The following is a 17205-nucleotide window of genomic DNA, read 5'->3' as shown; positions in this document are numbered from 1 at the left end:
CTCAAATTGTTGAAACAAATTGACGAGTTGGAGCGTCAACTTACTACCAGTTTCTCATCTCTCCATCGTAAACATGAAATGGAAATCAAGAAACAAAAGCAAGAAATATCACAAGTCTTGGTCAGTGTAATAGAAAATAAAAACGAAATGGATTTCTTGAGAGATCATGGATCAAATAATCAGCTATTTATATCCTTACGTCAGCAAGTGTCAAATATTCATAGTACCGAGGCTAAAATTCAGCAGATGGTATCCGATTCACAAGAAATCGATATAACCTTTGACGACAAGAAGGATGTCAAGATTGGGTTGTTCGGGACACTCTTAGAGAATTCTAAACCGTGTCAGGTTCAATACAGACCAAAGAAATTTCAACAGGCACAGATAAAGGCTGAATCAACGAAATACATTATTGGGTTTGAAAAGTATACAGAATTTAAAACTTAAAACTGGCATTGAATGTAATCTTACAGATGTGAAAAATACTATTTTGGCTGAATCAATCACAAATGATAATAGTCTACTCCTCAGTAATTTTTCTTCATCCGATCCGAAACTCTATGTTTATAGAGACTGTAAAGATTATGAGACAGAGATAACATTTTCCTTTCCACCTTTTTATGTTATTGTGATACCCGGTACCGACAGAGCTGTTGTTACACTACCTTACGAAAAGATTATTCAATTTACAAACACAACAACGATGACAAAGGGCGACACATATAACGTTGGATTTATGTGTTATGGTATCACTGCTGGACGAGACAGGGTTTACGTTGGTGGTGGAGGTGGTACTATCAAAACATTAGACACCAATGGGACAATTCTAAAAACAATTCAACAAGGATCTGATGATATTTACTTTATGGCATACGATGATATTTATGATCAATTGATTGTTAGATGTCCTGACAAACTCATTTGTATCAAATTAGATGGAACACTTGTATACAGTAAAGACTTTTCAGCAGGAGTAGCAGGTGTAACACGCGATCGTCAGGGGAACATTTATTTCGGTGGTTTTACAACCAACAACATACAGAGAATTTCATCAGATGGAAAAAACTGTGAAGAAATTCTGAACAAAAACAATGGCATTAGCGGCCCTAATGGAATGTGTTTTAAAAATGACTTCACAAAACTATTTGTTATTAATAACTGTTACACGTCCGTATATGTATACAAATGCAAATAAATACACTTGTAAAACGACATAAATACTTGAATTTGGATTTGTATATCAATATGCTACTTATATATATACAAAAGTGCATAGTTTTTAGTTTTTGCTGTGTAATTTTCTATTTTTATTTGAAGTAAAGAAGGACAATTAGCATTGCCGTTCATTATTTGTCATTTATACGTTGTGTGAAATGGTGTGATATTGAAGACCGAAGGTGATAAATTGAAAATATTTGAAATTTATAATGCCAAATGAAAGAAACTAACATATTGTAACAAATTTTGTAATCGTGCCCTTCATTAATCAGCTCTAAAATTGAATAATCATTTTGAAGTAATCTGAATAATCATAAACCAAAATCAAAAGTCTTTTCACTGCAGTACTAGTTATACAGAATATAGTATTCATTTTGTATGTTTTCTACATATTGAAATTATTATATAAACTCACAACACTCACGATTCAAAGATTTCTAGAAATATATTTTACGGATCGACTTGATCTGGTCGCTAAAATTCGTTGCTCGAAATTAAAATACAAATCTGAAGTTGATTAAAGAAGTACGATACTATGTTTAGTTAAATTAAGACAACAGTAGTTTACCGCTGTTCAATAGTCATAAATCGATTAAGCGAACACAAAACCGGGTTACAAAATAACACAGAACCTACTAAAAAGTAAAATAACTAAAAAACCGAACTCCGAGGAAAATTCTAAATGGAAAGTCCCGAATCAAATGGCAAAATCAAAAGCTCAAACACATCAAACGAATGGATAACGACTGTTATATTCCTGACTTGGCACTGGCATTTTCTTATGTAGAAAATGGTAGATTAAACATGGTTATATAGCTAGCCAAACCTCTCACTTGTATGACAGTCGTAAACAAATCCATTATATTGACAACAATGTGTGAACATTACAAAAAGACATTCCCCATTCTCAATTTTATAATAGGTTAAAATGTAAAAAATAGGGGTACAGCAGTCAACGTTGTGCTATAATCTTAATCGCTATAAACATTTAAATCACTATAAAAACAAACAAATATGTCAATTTGAAATTGTAATGTTTTTTCACATAATAATCATAATGACTTTTTTCTAAAAGTCTTTGAATTTGATATAGCCGTTATTGTTGATAGGATTGAAATGTTTCGAAATAGGGTCAAAATCGCACATTTCGCTTCCATTTGAGGGAAAAACGAGCCTGGTGACCTATTTTTTCTTTGCATTTTTGGATTCGGCATAAAAAGATCTACAAACTATGTGAAAATAAAAAAAATCTACCGGGGGTCCTTATTGGGGTGAGCCACCTTAAACGTTGTGTGAAATGTTGTGATATTGACGATTAAAAGAAAGTAAACAATACAAACTAACCCAGTAATTTAATCAAAGGTTGACATTTGTATGGTGAAGAAAGAGAGTACAAAAATACCAAAGTGTCTATCACTCTCATTAGTCGAAAACAATAACAAACTTACAATTCTAAGTCAAAAAACAAAAACGACCAAAAGACAAACAAGAGAATACAAAGGTCAACATTTAAAACTAAAGACTGAGCAAAATAAACCCCACCAGAAACCAGGGGTTATGTCAGGTGCCTCGGAAGGGCGAGCAGGTCCTTCTTCACGTGTGGCACCTGTCTTGTTTCTCATGTACCGATGCGGATCCAGAGTTTTGAAAAAGATGGCCCGGTGACCCAACACTAGGCAACGTTTGAATATTAGCTTCTGTCAAAGTCTTATAACAATCCATAAAGGTTATCATGTAGAATAGAATTAGCCCCCTACTGATTGTAAATGTTTACTGCACTTTTACTGAGTCCATCTATCAGACAAATACTGAAAAAGGAAAACAATATTATTTCTAAATTTTGCTTCTTACGTTATCTCTAAATCATTAAAAAGCTTCTGCAAAAATGTCATTAGATACTATGAAGGTTCGACAAGTAATTCATTTGTGACAAATTTTAACCACATACTATAACTATCTGCTAGTCTTTTAATCAGTAAAATGCAAAAAATGAATCAAAATGTTGAATTATTTTTGCTCTGGATAATGTCTTTTGATCATGAAAAATGTTTGCCCAACTGACGTTAAATTCCAAAAAGGTTTGGAAAAGTTATTGATGACTGAGAAACCGTTTAATCTAAGACTGAATCTGAATGTTAACTATAAAAACAACTAAGTATTTTTATCAGTATCAGTAAATACGGAAAATGAAAATAAATATTTTCAAAATTTTGCTCTGGAAAATGTCTTTTGGTAAATTAAAAGCTTATGTCCTTTTATTAAATTAAAAGAAGGGTTGATAATATGATCAATTTCGAAAAAGATTAACAGTGATTGTTTTAGTTAATATTGATATATGTTTTAATCTGCACGGCTCGGGTAACAATACTTGATACGAACGACGTAGAAGTTCGGGTTAAAAGCCATCCCGACCGTGCAGATTAATGTATTTATTAACTATTAATAGCGCATGAGTTTGTTGTTATATTGGGAACATGTGTTCATGTTTACAATAATACTTAAATTATTTTAGCATAAAAATGAGTCACCTTAACAAAGTTTCTTTATATGATAGCACGGACTGGTCATTCGCAGTAAAAGTTTACATTGAGAAAACATTTTCAAAGTTTGACCATTCGAAGCTCGGTTTTAGTGCAGTAAAGTTCGCTTAATGTTAAGCTTTGTCTGATATAAGTGATACTGACCACACCGCAACAAATGCACATGATAGAGGTGAGTCACAGCCCCCTGCTCCTAGACTGATATCGCAGATGCATTTCATTTGTTTCGTGACTATCTAGACTATTAACTTGAAGACTTAAAATCTGATTTGGCTTCTGAGCAAAAAATTATATCGAAAAATTAAAGAAGTCGGTATTCAAGAAAGAAGGGAACAATATTCAATATCATTTCAACGATGAAATTCTGAATGGGCTTCTAAACATTCAAAAGAAGGGCCCCTCTTTATATTCTCCCACTAACAGTATTGTGTCTGAGCTTATAACTAAACTAAAAGCTAGGAATAAGTCAACAAGGATTGCCGATAGCTCTGCAGGGGGCTGGACTACGTGAATATGAGACAAATACCATTGCTGAAAACTCTGACGATGAAAAGAAGATAAGACAAGCCGAAAGTCATGCAGTTATGTCAATTAAAGAGAGGACCAAACCTCGCCTTTCTCCGTACAACAATAACAACAAGCTACCCAAATTGCTAGACAAGCTGAATTCTGGTTATTCGCAGCCTTACAGTCGTTATTCTCAATCTCCACAACCCTTTCGTGCAGGCTACGGGTGGCTTGAGCCGGCCCAGTATGACATGTGTCACCAGTGTAAACAGTTTGGACATTGGCGCAAGAACTGTCCACTTAACAAAATCTAGACATTTCAGCACAACTCTCAAGCAGGTTACATTATACCGTTTTTAGAAACACCTAAACAGATGCACTGTAAGAACAACAAATCTGCCTTTATGAATGAGAAATTTGTTGATGAAGCTATTTCTGATTTATTAGATACTGGGGGATATAAGCTAGTCCCTTTTAAGCCTTTCATCGTGAATCCTTTGATCGTAGCGCTAAATTCATCTTCAAAGCCGAGGTTAATATTATATCTCAGTATTTTGAATCAAATTGTCAGGAAAGACTAGTTCAAATTTGAAGACTGGAAAATTGCAATTCAATATTTTGCGAATGGTTACTCGCTGTATAAATTTGATTTTAAGTCAATATTGTTGATATTTGTCCCCAACAGCACACCTTTTTATGGTTCTCCTGGAAACAACAGTATTTCTGTTTCACTGTCTTACCTTTTGGTTTATCAACAGTTCCTTTTATTTTTTTTAAAATGTCTACGTGAGATGGTTAAGTACTGGAGAAGAAATTCTATAAAGAAAGTTTTATATCTGGACGATGGTTTTGGCATGGCTCCTACTTTTGGAAGATGTAATAAAGATGCTATATTCGTTATTAAAAGCCTTTTGTCAGCCGGTTTTCTAATAAACGAGAAAAAATCTATTTTCACTCCTGTTCAGGAGCTACAATGACTCGGAATCATTTGGATTTCACTTGCATTTATTTTGTGTTATGGTATACCTGACAGGCATATTAATGATTTGGTATGTTCCTTGTCGGATGCCTTGTTTAATTTTAACACATTGTCAGCCAGACGATTAGCCCAGGTAGTGGGAAAAATCATATCTATGTCTCCTGTAAGTGGCAATACTTTTAGACTTAAACTAGATATAGTTACATTTGTAATGAAAGTAGGGTATCATGGGATATACAGTATTGAATATGGAAATATCAGTCCAAGTTAAGGAGGAGTTACTGTTTTTGCTTAATAAAATTGAGAGAGTTAATGTAAAACAGCTCGATTTTTATAGCATATCTACGGTAATGGTGCATTCAGATGCAAGTAATTTTACTTGCGGTGCTTATACTGTAGTGGTTAATAGTAAGATTTTTCATCAAATGTGGAATCGTTTAGAAATGCAACTGAGCGCTACTTGGAGAGAAATGAAAGCAATTGCGCAGTCCCTGATTTCTTTTAAAAATGTTTTCAAAGGGAGAACATTGAAATGGTTACAGATAACCAAAATTGTGTGGGAATTGTTAAATCCGGAAGCATTAAATTAGAGTTACAAAATTTAGCAAATTCTATATTTTCCGTTTGTTCTCAAGGTATATCAATCCATGTGCACGGGATTACTCATTCTGAAAACACTTTGGCCGATTATGGTAGCAAAATAGTTCATCATGAAGATTGGGGTGTCACCTTAGAATTTTTCAATTCTATAGAAGAAATTTGGGTCCATATACAATCGATCGCTTTGTCAGTCATCTAAATTCTAAGCTACCTCGTTACAATTCCTTGTTTTGGAATACTGCTGCTGAAGCTATCGACGCTTTTACACAAGACTGGTCTCAAGGGAACAATTGGCTTGTTCCTCCAATTTATTTTGTTTTAAGAGTTTTCAAACATGTGATAGCTTGCCAGGCAATCAGTACATTGTTTGTCCCTAAATGGACATCTGCAGTGTTTTGGCCTTACATTAAAAATATGATATATCAAGATTATGTCGTTGATGTTTTAGAATTTCAACAAACCGAAGGCTTTTTTATGCACAGTTCGAACGAAAAATTTATTTTCGGATCGGAATGTTTTAATTCGTCATTGTTGACAATTAGAATGGAAGCTTGATGTTGTTATATTTTATGACAAATAGTTTTTTGTTATGATGATCAGGTTATTGGTATGGTCTCAGAAGAGCATGGTCCTATAGTATTATAGAAGACATTGCTTTTATATTGTTTACAATTATTTGTGTATTCATTGTGTATTCTGACATGGTTGGTTGTCGTCAAGTTCAGGGAAAAGCATGGTCCTATAAAAGTATGGTTGACATGGCTTGAAGATTGTTAGTTAATTTTATAAGCTTATTGATTAATCTGACATAGCCAGTTGCTGGCATGGTTAAGAAAAGCATGGTCCTATATAGAATATAGTAAACATGGCTTATTGATTATCTTCATAAATCAGTGTTCTCATTTTAATATGTATTTACAGTTTTAAGGTTTTTCAGCTATTTTTCATACTGGTAGATGGGAAGCATTACCAAAGAATTCTTTCAACAACCACCTTTCACAGTTGTCAGCTAAGTTGCCACAGTTTTGCCTTTCGTCAAGATCAGAGAATTCAACTAAAACTACAAATATGCTTTTGAAGCTTGGACTAAATGGTGTGTATTTAATGGAATTTCCTTTTTCCCGAGTTCTGACACTCGTGTTTCCTTGTATTTAATAGATTTAACTGAATCTGCTAAGTCACATAGCAAGATTAATGAAATATTTACGCTATAAGTTGGGCTCACCGTCTTGCAGGGTTACCTGATCCGTGTAAATCAGATTTAGTTTTATTTGTCAAAGAAGGTGCTTTAAGACTAATAGGTCATACTGTAAACAAAAAAGGGCCCATTACTCCGGAAATTTTGAAACATATTGTATTGTTATATGGCAATGAAAAGCCTTCTTTAAAAGATTTGGGAATAGCATGTATGTGCTTATTGTGTTTTTCTGGCTTTTTACGTTTTTCAGAATTGTCAAATTTGAAAAGGAATAACATAACTTTTTATGACTCATCTGTGAAACTTTTTCTCGAAAACAGTAAAACAGATCTGTACAGAGAGGGTAACGATGTTCTCATTCTAAGACTAATAACATCACTTGTGCGGTCAATTTGTTACACAGGTATTCAAGCTTGGCAAATATTTCTTCCAGTAGAGAATATATATTCTGAGGTTTAAGCTATTTCAAAAGTTACAGCAGTTATGTACTTCGTAAATCAGGAAAACATTTTTATACTTCCGCCAGAGACATTTTATTGTCCGATCTTCATAAGTTAGGTTTAGACAAGATCGATTAAGTCTTCATAGTTTGAGATCTGATGGAGCTATAGCAGCTGCTGCATCAAAAATTGAAGATCGAATTTTCAAAAAAAACCACGGTAGATGGAAAAATGATGGTGCAAAAGATGGCTATGTAAAAGAAAATTTAGAAGAAAGGTTGTCAGTTACAAAAAATCTTTGTGTTTAATATCAACCAATATATGTCCTTTTTTGGACCATCCTTTGTTTTGTTCGAAACGTTGCTGCACTGGTCTAGACGAGCTGTTTCCCATAGATTTGTGTTTTAGTCTTTGTTTATATATACTTTATTTGCGTTTGAGGTCACAAATAAGAAAATAAATGTATTTATTAACTATCAATAGCACATGGGGTTTTTGTTATATTGGGAACATGTGTTCATGTTTACAATAATATCTAAATTATTTAAGCATAACATTAAGTGACTTTAACAAAGTTAAGAGTTTAAAGTTTCTTTATATGATAGCACGGACTGGTCAATTCGCGGTAAAAGTTTACTTTGAAAATACATCTTCAGAGTTTGACCATTCGAAGCTCAGTCTTAGTGCAGTAGAGTTTCCCCCCCCCCCCCCCCCCTGTGAAAATTTTTTGTATTAATTTCTAATTATTGTAAACGCTTTACGTTTTTACTGCAGATCTTGAAAGAGCATTATGTAAATATTGTTTTATGATATAAACGAATCCTATTTCATTATTTTTATTTGTATATATGTTTGAAAGACATGTATGGTGCAGCGGCTTAATGTGCTGGCAAAGGGATTGAGGACAGTTGTATTTGTTGGAAAAAAACTTTGCTGCACTCGTCTATGCGAGTTGTTTCCCATAAATATGAGTTTTAGTTTTTGTTCATAAATACTTTTGAGGTCACGAATAAGAAAATAAAATATCTTTATCTCAGGTTATCACTAATATCATCAAACTGCCTACTCTTCTGGAGTACCTGTGTTCATTCGCGTTTTTTAGGGAATAACGTATCGTTAGATTTTCATTTTTATCATTATTCTAGGTGGACGGCTTATTGGATTTTTATTGTTCTTTTTATATTGGCTATGACTGGTGTATTCAGTCGAAGATAGACAAACAACAACAGTATGGTTTCGACCTGATATGAAGATGTGGTATGATTTCCAATGAGACAACTCTCCACAAGAGACCAGATGACAAAGACTTTAACATCTATAGGTCATCGTATGGCCTTCAACAATGAGTAAAACCCATACCGCATAGTCAGCTATAAGAGGCCCCGAAATGATAAATGTAAATATACAATTTTTGTACATGGTGAAATCAAAAGAACATACAGGAGCATGCAAACGTTTAGTCTTCATTAAGACGCAAGAATCGAGTTATATAAGATTAAAATGAAATCAGGACTCAGAATACATCAGCTTCAGTTACCAAACGTTACAAACAGCCAAAAGACATCAAGAGGGGAATTATATAAACGGGAGGTTTGGCTAGCCATTAAACCAGGTTCAATCCACTATTTTTTCTTAAAATGTCCTGTACCAAGTCAGGAATATGGCAGTTATCAAATAGTCCGTTTCTATGTATGTTGGCGCTTGTTTTTTTTTTTGCACATCAGTGTTTCTGTTGTTCCGTTGTTTTCCTCTCATTGTTGACGTGTGTCCCTTGGTTTTAGTTTGGAACCCGGATTTGTTTTCTCTCAATCGATTTATGACTTTTTAACAGCGGTATACCATTGTTGCCTTTATACGTCTCCTTCATTATACAGGTATCTGTGTACACTATGTTGAGCTTTATACCGTCCCGAGTCTGCAACGGCTGTGAATAAATAAATAGAAATTATCAAAGAACTCCAATCAACACATGGTAAAAAAAGATAAGAACAAAAAGAAAAAGGAAGATCTGAATTCAATAAAACATTTGACTGAAAGTGTAGTAAGGTCTTTTTTTTGTTTACATATCAAAAGCTGCGGTTTTTGGTATTATTTCGTGTCGTTAAATTTTCAGTTTTCTTAATTATTTAAGCATGTTAAGTGTACGGTTGGTAGGCTTCTTTTAATATAGGCTATTTTGTTGTTTTTCTGTCTCCGACCTACGGCTGTAATTGTTCATCATTGCGTATTAATTAAAAATGAATAACATATATCGTAAAGTGAATATACAATATACCTCTTTAATAGATCAATAAAATCATGTTATTGTTTTTTTTATGCATTAGAAAGATATTTAAGTGATTGTTTGCTTTGACGCCTTTCTGTGTCAATTAATCCTTTAATCATAAAATCGAAGAAAATGTCCCCTGCAGCCGGCATGATGATCTATTGTAATTATTTGGTATTTTTCTTATATAAAACTCTAGCCATAAACACTTAGTTTTGATATTGGAAACTCGTTCTGCATGAAATATTAAATTTGTGTGATTTATTTTTAACCAGGAAGAGTAACAAGGCGGATAACAGCGCCGCGTAGTGTTTACAATGGTCATGCATCAAAACATTACCTTCCATATATTGACATGATCAAGAAGGTGTTTGCGTAGTTTTGTCTTCAAGAACCAGCATTGCAAGTTAAACAGTAGAACAGTCGTAGTTTATTGTTGATCTTACTTAAATCCATCAGGTATGTTTTCTTAGTTTTGCAAAGGTTTTTCCTTACGAAGAGATATACAAACTTTGGTTGATACGGTTAAAACCGTAAGTAAATAATTTAACAATCCTTTCTTCATTGTGTTTCTGTAACATTAAAATTCTCTGTTTAAAAAAAAACTTATATATCTTTTTCTGTTTCTTCTTTATGTAACTAAAACGGAAGTAAAAAATCACTGTTAGGAAAGTGCGAATCGTTTAAACCGTCAATATCGCTTGTTATAGAGTAAATGTTTTACTTTTATCAAACAAAGGGTGATTGTAGTAATTTATATGAAATGTTTGTTGTGTTGCATTGATTTGGTCTTCCAACTGTTTTGATTCCCGCGTCACTGATGAGTCTTATGTAGACGACACACGTGTCTGGTGTATGAAATTATAGGCCTGGTGACTTTGATGAGATTTATTATAGCATTGAAATTCCATTTTTTTGTATGTCAGATAATGCTTTAAAAATATAAAAAACAACCAAATATCAAAAAAAAACCCAAGCAAACAATATAACACAACAATGGGTTCATGTGTTTTATTTTTGCATAAAACAATGAGCTCATTAATCCAGTTTCATATCAAAATATACAAATAACATTTTGCACGATCTGATGCGAAACTTGACCACCGTTACTATTTCAAACGGGGGGATTAAGTTTTACCCTTTTCCGTGTGTATTCCCATCCGTATCTCCTTGCGTTAGAAAATTGGTTTCCGTTCTCTTACTTTAGTTTGCCTCAACCAATTGTTAGGAATGTTATACACAATGCTTATTACCACAACACACAGATCAAATTTGAATTTTGGTAGCGTCACTTTTACCGTTCTTGAGATATGTCCCTTTATTACATTATATACAAGCGGGTGCATCATCTGTGTATTCCTTACAATAAGCATTAATTGGAAAACGATCAAATTATTAGAATATGTCTCTGGTCAAGTTCACTAGTCAAAGAATGTCTCTCATCGATTTTCTTCCTTTTATGTTCCTGGTGAAAACAACAATAACCTCATATACATTGGTATTTTACTATGTACCTTTTTTTTTATCAACAGACGACACTTACATTTATTATCTTTTTGGAAGATGTTTTGTTTCTAAATTTTCATAATATCGAGACAACAATAAAGTTCCCCTAGAAATTAAACTCTCAATGTATTTTGTGGTTTTGTCTAGTTTAGTTGTTGTCGCATTGGAATATACTCAAACATCACTGCTAAAACTGCTCAGAAAAACTTGCTTAAATACAGAAAATCTTGAAAAATCTTTTGCTTGAAGTATAAAAAAACCACATAATTTATTTTATTTCAGAAGTTTTCCTATGGCATCTGCTAGTTTCTGTGATCCTTGCTCTGAAGCTAATAAGTCATTAACAGCAACAAAGTATTGCTCCGATTGTGAAGAAAGGCTTTGTACAGACTGTGGGGAATCACATTGCCGATCCAAAGCATTCAAATCTCACCATATTATCGACCTGTCGTCCATCTGATCCAATATTCTTACGTCTGCAAAGAAAAGCTGCAACGTCCATTCCGAAATGCTTTTGGATTATTACTGCACAGACCATGAGATCGTATGCTGTAAAGCCTGTATTTCTAATGAACACAGGGTTTGTCAGAATGTAATTCCATTGGAACTTGCCTCGAAAAATGTTAAAAAGTCTGCACTGTTTAACGATGTTATGGAAGACATAACGCATTATATTACAACATTGAATGCTTTAAACGATAACAGACAGTCAAACTTACAATCATTAGAGAAATCTAAATCAGTAATAACTAAGCAGATTCGAGCAGTAAAATCCAAATTGTTGAAACAAATTGACGAGCTGGAACGTGAACTTACCACCAGTTTCTCTTCTCTCCAAATAAAACATGAAATGGAAATCAACAAACAAAAACAAGACATATTACAAGTCTTGGTCAATGTAAAAGAAAATAAAAATGAAATGGATTTCTTGAGAGATCATGGATCAAATAATCAGGTCTTTATATTCTTGCTTCAACAAGTAACAAATATTCATTCCGCCGAGACAAAGATTCAACAGATGATATCCGATTCACAAGAAATCAATATTACCTTTGATGAAAAGAAAGTGGTAAATTTTGAGTCTCTAGGGTCACTGTTAGAGTATACTCAACCATGTCAAGTTCAATACAAACCAAGGAAATTTCAACAGGCCCAGATAAATGCAGAACCAATGAAACGCATTGCTGAATTTGAGAAGGATACGGAAGTAAAACTAAAACCTGGGGTGAAATATGATCTTCGAGCTGTATCAATCACAAATGATAATAAACTACTCCTCATTAATGATTCGTACTCAGAACCGAAAATGTATGTCTACAGAGACTGTAAAGATTATGAGACAGATATAACATTTTCCACTATACCTTGTGGTGCTGCTGTGATACCCGGTACCGACAGAGCTGTTGTTACTCTACCTTACGATAACTCTATACAATTTATAAACACCACAACGATGACAAAGGGCGACAAAGTTAACGTTGGATTTCTGTGTTATGGTATCACTGCTGGACGTGAGAGTATTTACGTTGGTAGTTTCGGTGGTACTATCAAAACATTAGACACAAAAGGGACAATTTTAAAAACAATTCAACAAACCTCTGATGATATCTTGTGTACGGTTGGTAGGCTTCTTTTAATATAGGCTATTTTGTTGTTTTTCTGTCTCCGACCTACGGCTGTAATTGTTCATCATTGCGTATTAATTAAAAATGAATAACATATATCGTAAAGTGAATATACAATATACCTCTTTAATAGATCAATAAAATCATGTTATTGTTTTTTTTATGCATTAGAAAGATATTTAAGTGATTGTTTGCTTTGACGCCTTTCTGTGTCAATTAATCCTTTAATCATAAAATCGAAGAAAATGTCCCCTGCAGCCGGCATGATGATCTATTGTAATTATTTGGTATTTTTCTTATATAAAACTCTAGCCATAAACACTTAGTTTTGATATTGGAAACTCGTTCTGCATGAAATATTAAATTTGTGTGATTTATTTTTAACCAGGAAGAGTAACAAGGCGGATAACAGCGCCGCGTAGTGTTTACAATGGTCATGCATCAAAACATTACCTTCCATATATTGACATGATCAAGAAGGTGTTTGCGTAGTTTTGTCTTCAAGAACCAGCATTGCAAGTTAAACAGTAGAACAGTCGTAGTTTATTGTTGATCTTACTTAAATCCATCAGGTATGTTTTCTTAGTTTTGCAAAGGTTTTTCCTTACGAAGAGATATACAAACTTTGGTTGATACGGTTAAAACCGTAAGTAAATAATTTAACAATCCTTTCTTCATTGTGTTTCTGTAACATTAAAATTCTCTGTTTAAAAAAAAAAACTTGTATCTTTTTCTGTTTCTTCTTTATGTAACTAAAACGGAAGAAAAAAATCACTGTTAGGAAAGTGCGAATCGTTTCAACCGTCAATATCGCTTGTTGTAGAGTAAATGTTTTACTTTTATCAAACAAAGGGTGATTGTAGTAATTTATATGAAATGTTTGTTGTGTTGCATTGATTTGGTCTTCCAACTGTTTTGATTCCCGCGTCACTGATGAGTTTTATGTAGACGACAGACGTGTCTGGTGTATGAAATTATAGGCCTGGTGACTTTGATGAGATTTATTATAGCATTGAAATTCCATTTTTTTGTATGTCAGATAATGCTTTAAAAATATAAAAAAACAACCAAATATCAGAAATAAACCCAAGCAAACAATATAACACAACAATGGGTTCATGTGTTTTATTTTTGCATAAAACAATGAGCTCATTAATCCAGTTTCATATCAAAATATACAAATAACATTTTGCACGATCTGATGCGAAACTTGACCACCGTTACTATTTCAAACAGGGGGATTAAGTTTTACCCTTTTCCGTGTGTATTCCCATCCGTATCTCCTTGCGTTAGAAAATTGGTTTCCGTTCTCCTACTTTAGTTTGCCTCAACCAATTGTTAGGAATGTTATACACAATGCTTATTACCACAACACACAGATCAAATTTGAATTTTGGTAGCGTCACTTTTACCGTTCTTGAGATATGTCCCTTTATTACATTATATACAAGCGGGTGCATCATCTGTGTATTCCTTACAATAAGCATTAATTGGAAAACGATCAAGTTATTAGAATATGTCTCTGGTCAAGTTCACTAGTCAAAGAATGTCTCTCATCGATTTTCTTCCTTTTTTGTTCTTGTGAAAACAACAATAACCTCATATACATTGGTATTTTACTATGTACCTTTTTTTATCAACAGACGACACTTACATTTATTATCTTTTTGGAAGATGTTTTGTTTCTAAATTTTCATAATATCGAGACAAAAACAAAGTTCCCCTAGAAATTAAACTCTCAATGTATTTTGTGGTTTTGTCTAGTTTAGTTGTTGTCGCATTGGAATATACTCAAACATCACTGCTAAAACTGCTCTGAAAAACTTGCTTAAATACAGAAAATCTTGAAAAATCTTTTGCTTGAAGTATAAAAAAACCACATAATTTATTTTGTTTCAGAAGTTTTCCTATGGCATCTGCTAGTTTCTGTGATCCTTGCTCTGAAGCTAATAAGTCATTAACAGCAACAAAGTATTGCTCCGATTGTGAAGAAAGGCTTTGTACAGACTGTGGGGAATCACATTGCCGATCCAAAGCATTCAAATCTCACCATGTTATCGACCTGTCGTCCATCGGATCCAATATTCTTACGTCTGCAAAGAAAAGCTGCAACGTCCATTCAGAAATGCTTTTGGATTATTACTGCACAGACCATGAGATCGTATGCTGTAAAGCCTGTATTTCTAATGAACACAGGGTTTGTCAGAATGTAATTCCATTGGAACTTGCCTCGAAAAATGTTAAAAAGTCTGCACTGTTTAACGATGTTATGGAAGACATAACGCATTATATTACAACATTGAATGCTTTAAACGATAACAGACAGTCAAACTTACAATCATTAGAGAAATCTAAATCAGTAATAACTAAGCAGATGCGAGCAGTAAAATCCAAATTGTTGAAACAAATTGACGAGCTGGAGCGTGAACTTACCACCAGTTTCTCTTCTCTCCAAATAAAACATGAAATGGAAATCAACAAACAAAAACAAGACATATTACAAGTCTTGGTCAATGTAAAAGAAAATAAAAATGAAATGGATTTCTTGAGAGATCATGGATCAAATAATCAGGTCTTTATATTCTTACTTCAACAAGTAACAAATATTCATTCCGCCGAGACAAAGATTCAGCAGATGATATCCGATTCACAAGAAATCAATATTACCTTTGATGAAAAGAAAGTGGTAAATTTTGAGTCTCTAGGGTCACTGTTAGAGTATACTCAACCATGTCAAGTTCAATACAAACCAAGGAAATTTCAACAGGCCCAGATAAATGCAGAACCAATGAAACGCATTGCTGAATTTGAGAAGGATACGGAAGTAAAACTAAAACCTGGGGTGAAATATGATCTTCGAGCTGTATCAATCACAAATGATAATAAACTACTCCTCATTAATGATTCGTACTCAGAACCGAAAATGTATGTCTACAGAGACTGTAAAGATTATGAGACAGATATAACATTTTCCACTATACCTTGTGGTGCTGCTGTGATACCCGGTACCGACAGAGCTGTTGTTACTCTACCTTACGATAACTCTATACAATTTATAAACACCACAACGATGACAAAGGGCGACAAAGTTAACGTTGGATTTCTGTGTTATGGTATCACTGCTGGACGTGAGAGAATTTACGTTGGTAGTTTCGGTGGTACTATCAAAACATTAGACACAAAAGGGACAATTTTAAAAACAATTCAACAAACCTCTGATGATATCTTCTTTATGGCATACAATGATATTCATGAACAATTGATAGTTAGATGTTCTGGCAAACTATTTTGTATTAAATTAGATGGAACACTTATACATAGAATGGATGTTTCAGGAACAGCAGGTGTAACATTTGATCGACAGGGGAACATTTATTTCGGGGGTAACCTTACAAGCAACATACAGAGACTGGCATCAGATGGAAAACACTGTGAAGAAATGCTGAACGAAGACAATGGCATTAACCATCCGTTTGGAATGTGTTTTAACAATGACTTCACAAAACTGTTTGTTATCAATAACGGTTGCAAGTCCGTATCTGTATACAAATGCAAGTAAATATACTTGTAATTAACATAAATACTTGAAATGGGATTTGTATATCAATATTTTACTTTGATATATACAAAAGTGCATAGTTTTAGTTTTTGCAGTGCAATTTTCTATTTTATATGAAGTGAAGAAGGACAATTAGCAATGCCTTTCAGTATTTGTCATTTAAAAGTTGTGTGAAATTAAAGACCGAAGGTTCGAAATTGAAAATATTTGAAATCCATAATGAAATGAAACAAACTAATATATTGTAACATAGTTTGTAATCGTGCCTTCTATTAATCAGCTCTAAAATATAATAATAATAATGTTGAAGTGATCTGAATAATCATATACCGATAGTGAAATTTTCATTTGTTATACAGGTTATGGTATTCATTTCTGTATGTCTTCTACAATATTGACATTAATATTAAAACTCACAAAACTCACGAGCTCAAAGACTTCTAGAAATACACGCCACGGATCGTTTAGGTCTGGCCAATGAAATTCGTTGTTTGACATTGCACATATAAATCTGAAGTTGATTTTAAAAGATGTAAAATACTATATTTAGTTAAATCAGAACCTAGTAAGCAGCTCTTACTAATTTTAACAATCTGCAAAGAAAATAGAAATAAGCAAAAATATAGAAAGATATTTAGAGCTAAATATGCAAAGTGAAAAATTAAATACACAAAAATAAATAAAAAAATATAGAATAATTGTGTAAAAAAATAACACACACAACTACAACACACAGGAAATCGATATTACCTTTGATGAAAAGGAAG

The 17205-nt window shown here is 33.3% G+C and overlaps 1 protein-coding gene across 2 annotated transcripts in view; it reads left to right on the top strand.

The window, feature by feature from the left end:
• The window catches only part of LOC127711612 (tripartite motif-containing protein 45-like), a 28563-nt gene extending 11696 nt beyond the window's left edge, over positions 1–16867 (top strand). The window contains exons 2-3 of one of the 2 annotated variants that reach the window (XM_052217709.1): positions 13268–13451; positions 14779–16867. In XM_052217709.1, coding sequence (XP_052073669.1) covers positions 14789–16438 — 1650 coding nt within the window. In that variant the 5' untranslated portion in view covers positions 13268–13451; positions 14779–14788 and the 3' untranslated portion in view covers positions 16439–16867. Of the gene's footprint in view, positions 1–10023; positions 10208–13267; positions 13452–14778 lie in introns of both variants that reach the window. The other variant, XM_052217708.1, reaches the window with a different exon arrangement.
• The last annotated feature ends 338 nt before the right edge of the window (positions 16868–17205 follow it).

This window comes from Mytilus californianus, unplaced genomic scaffold, assembly GCF_021869535.1.
Source record: "Mytilus californianus isolate M0D057914Y unplaced genomic scaffold, xbMytCali1.0.p SCAF_8, whole genome shotgun sequence".
NCBI classification, from domain to species: Eukaryota; Metazoa; Mollusca; class Bivalvia; order Mytilida; family Mytilidae; genus Mytilus; species Mytilus californianus.
This window is presented reverse-complemented; position numbering and strand designations above follow the sequence as displayed.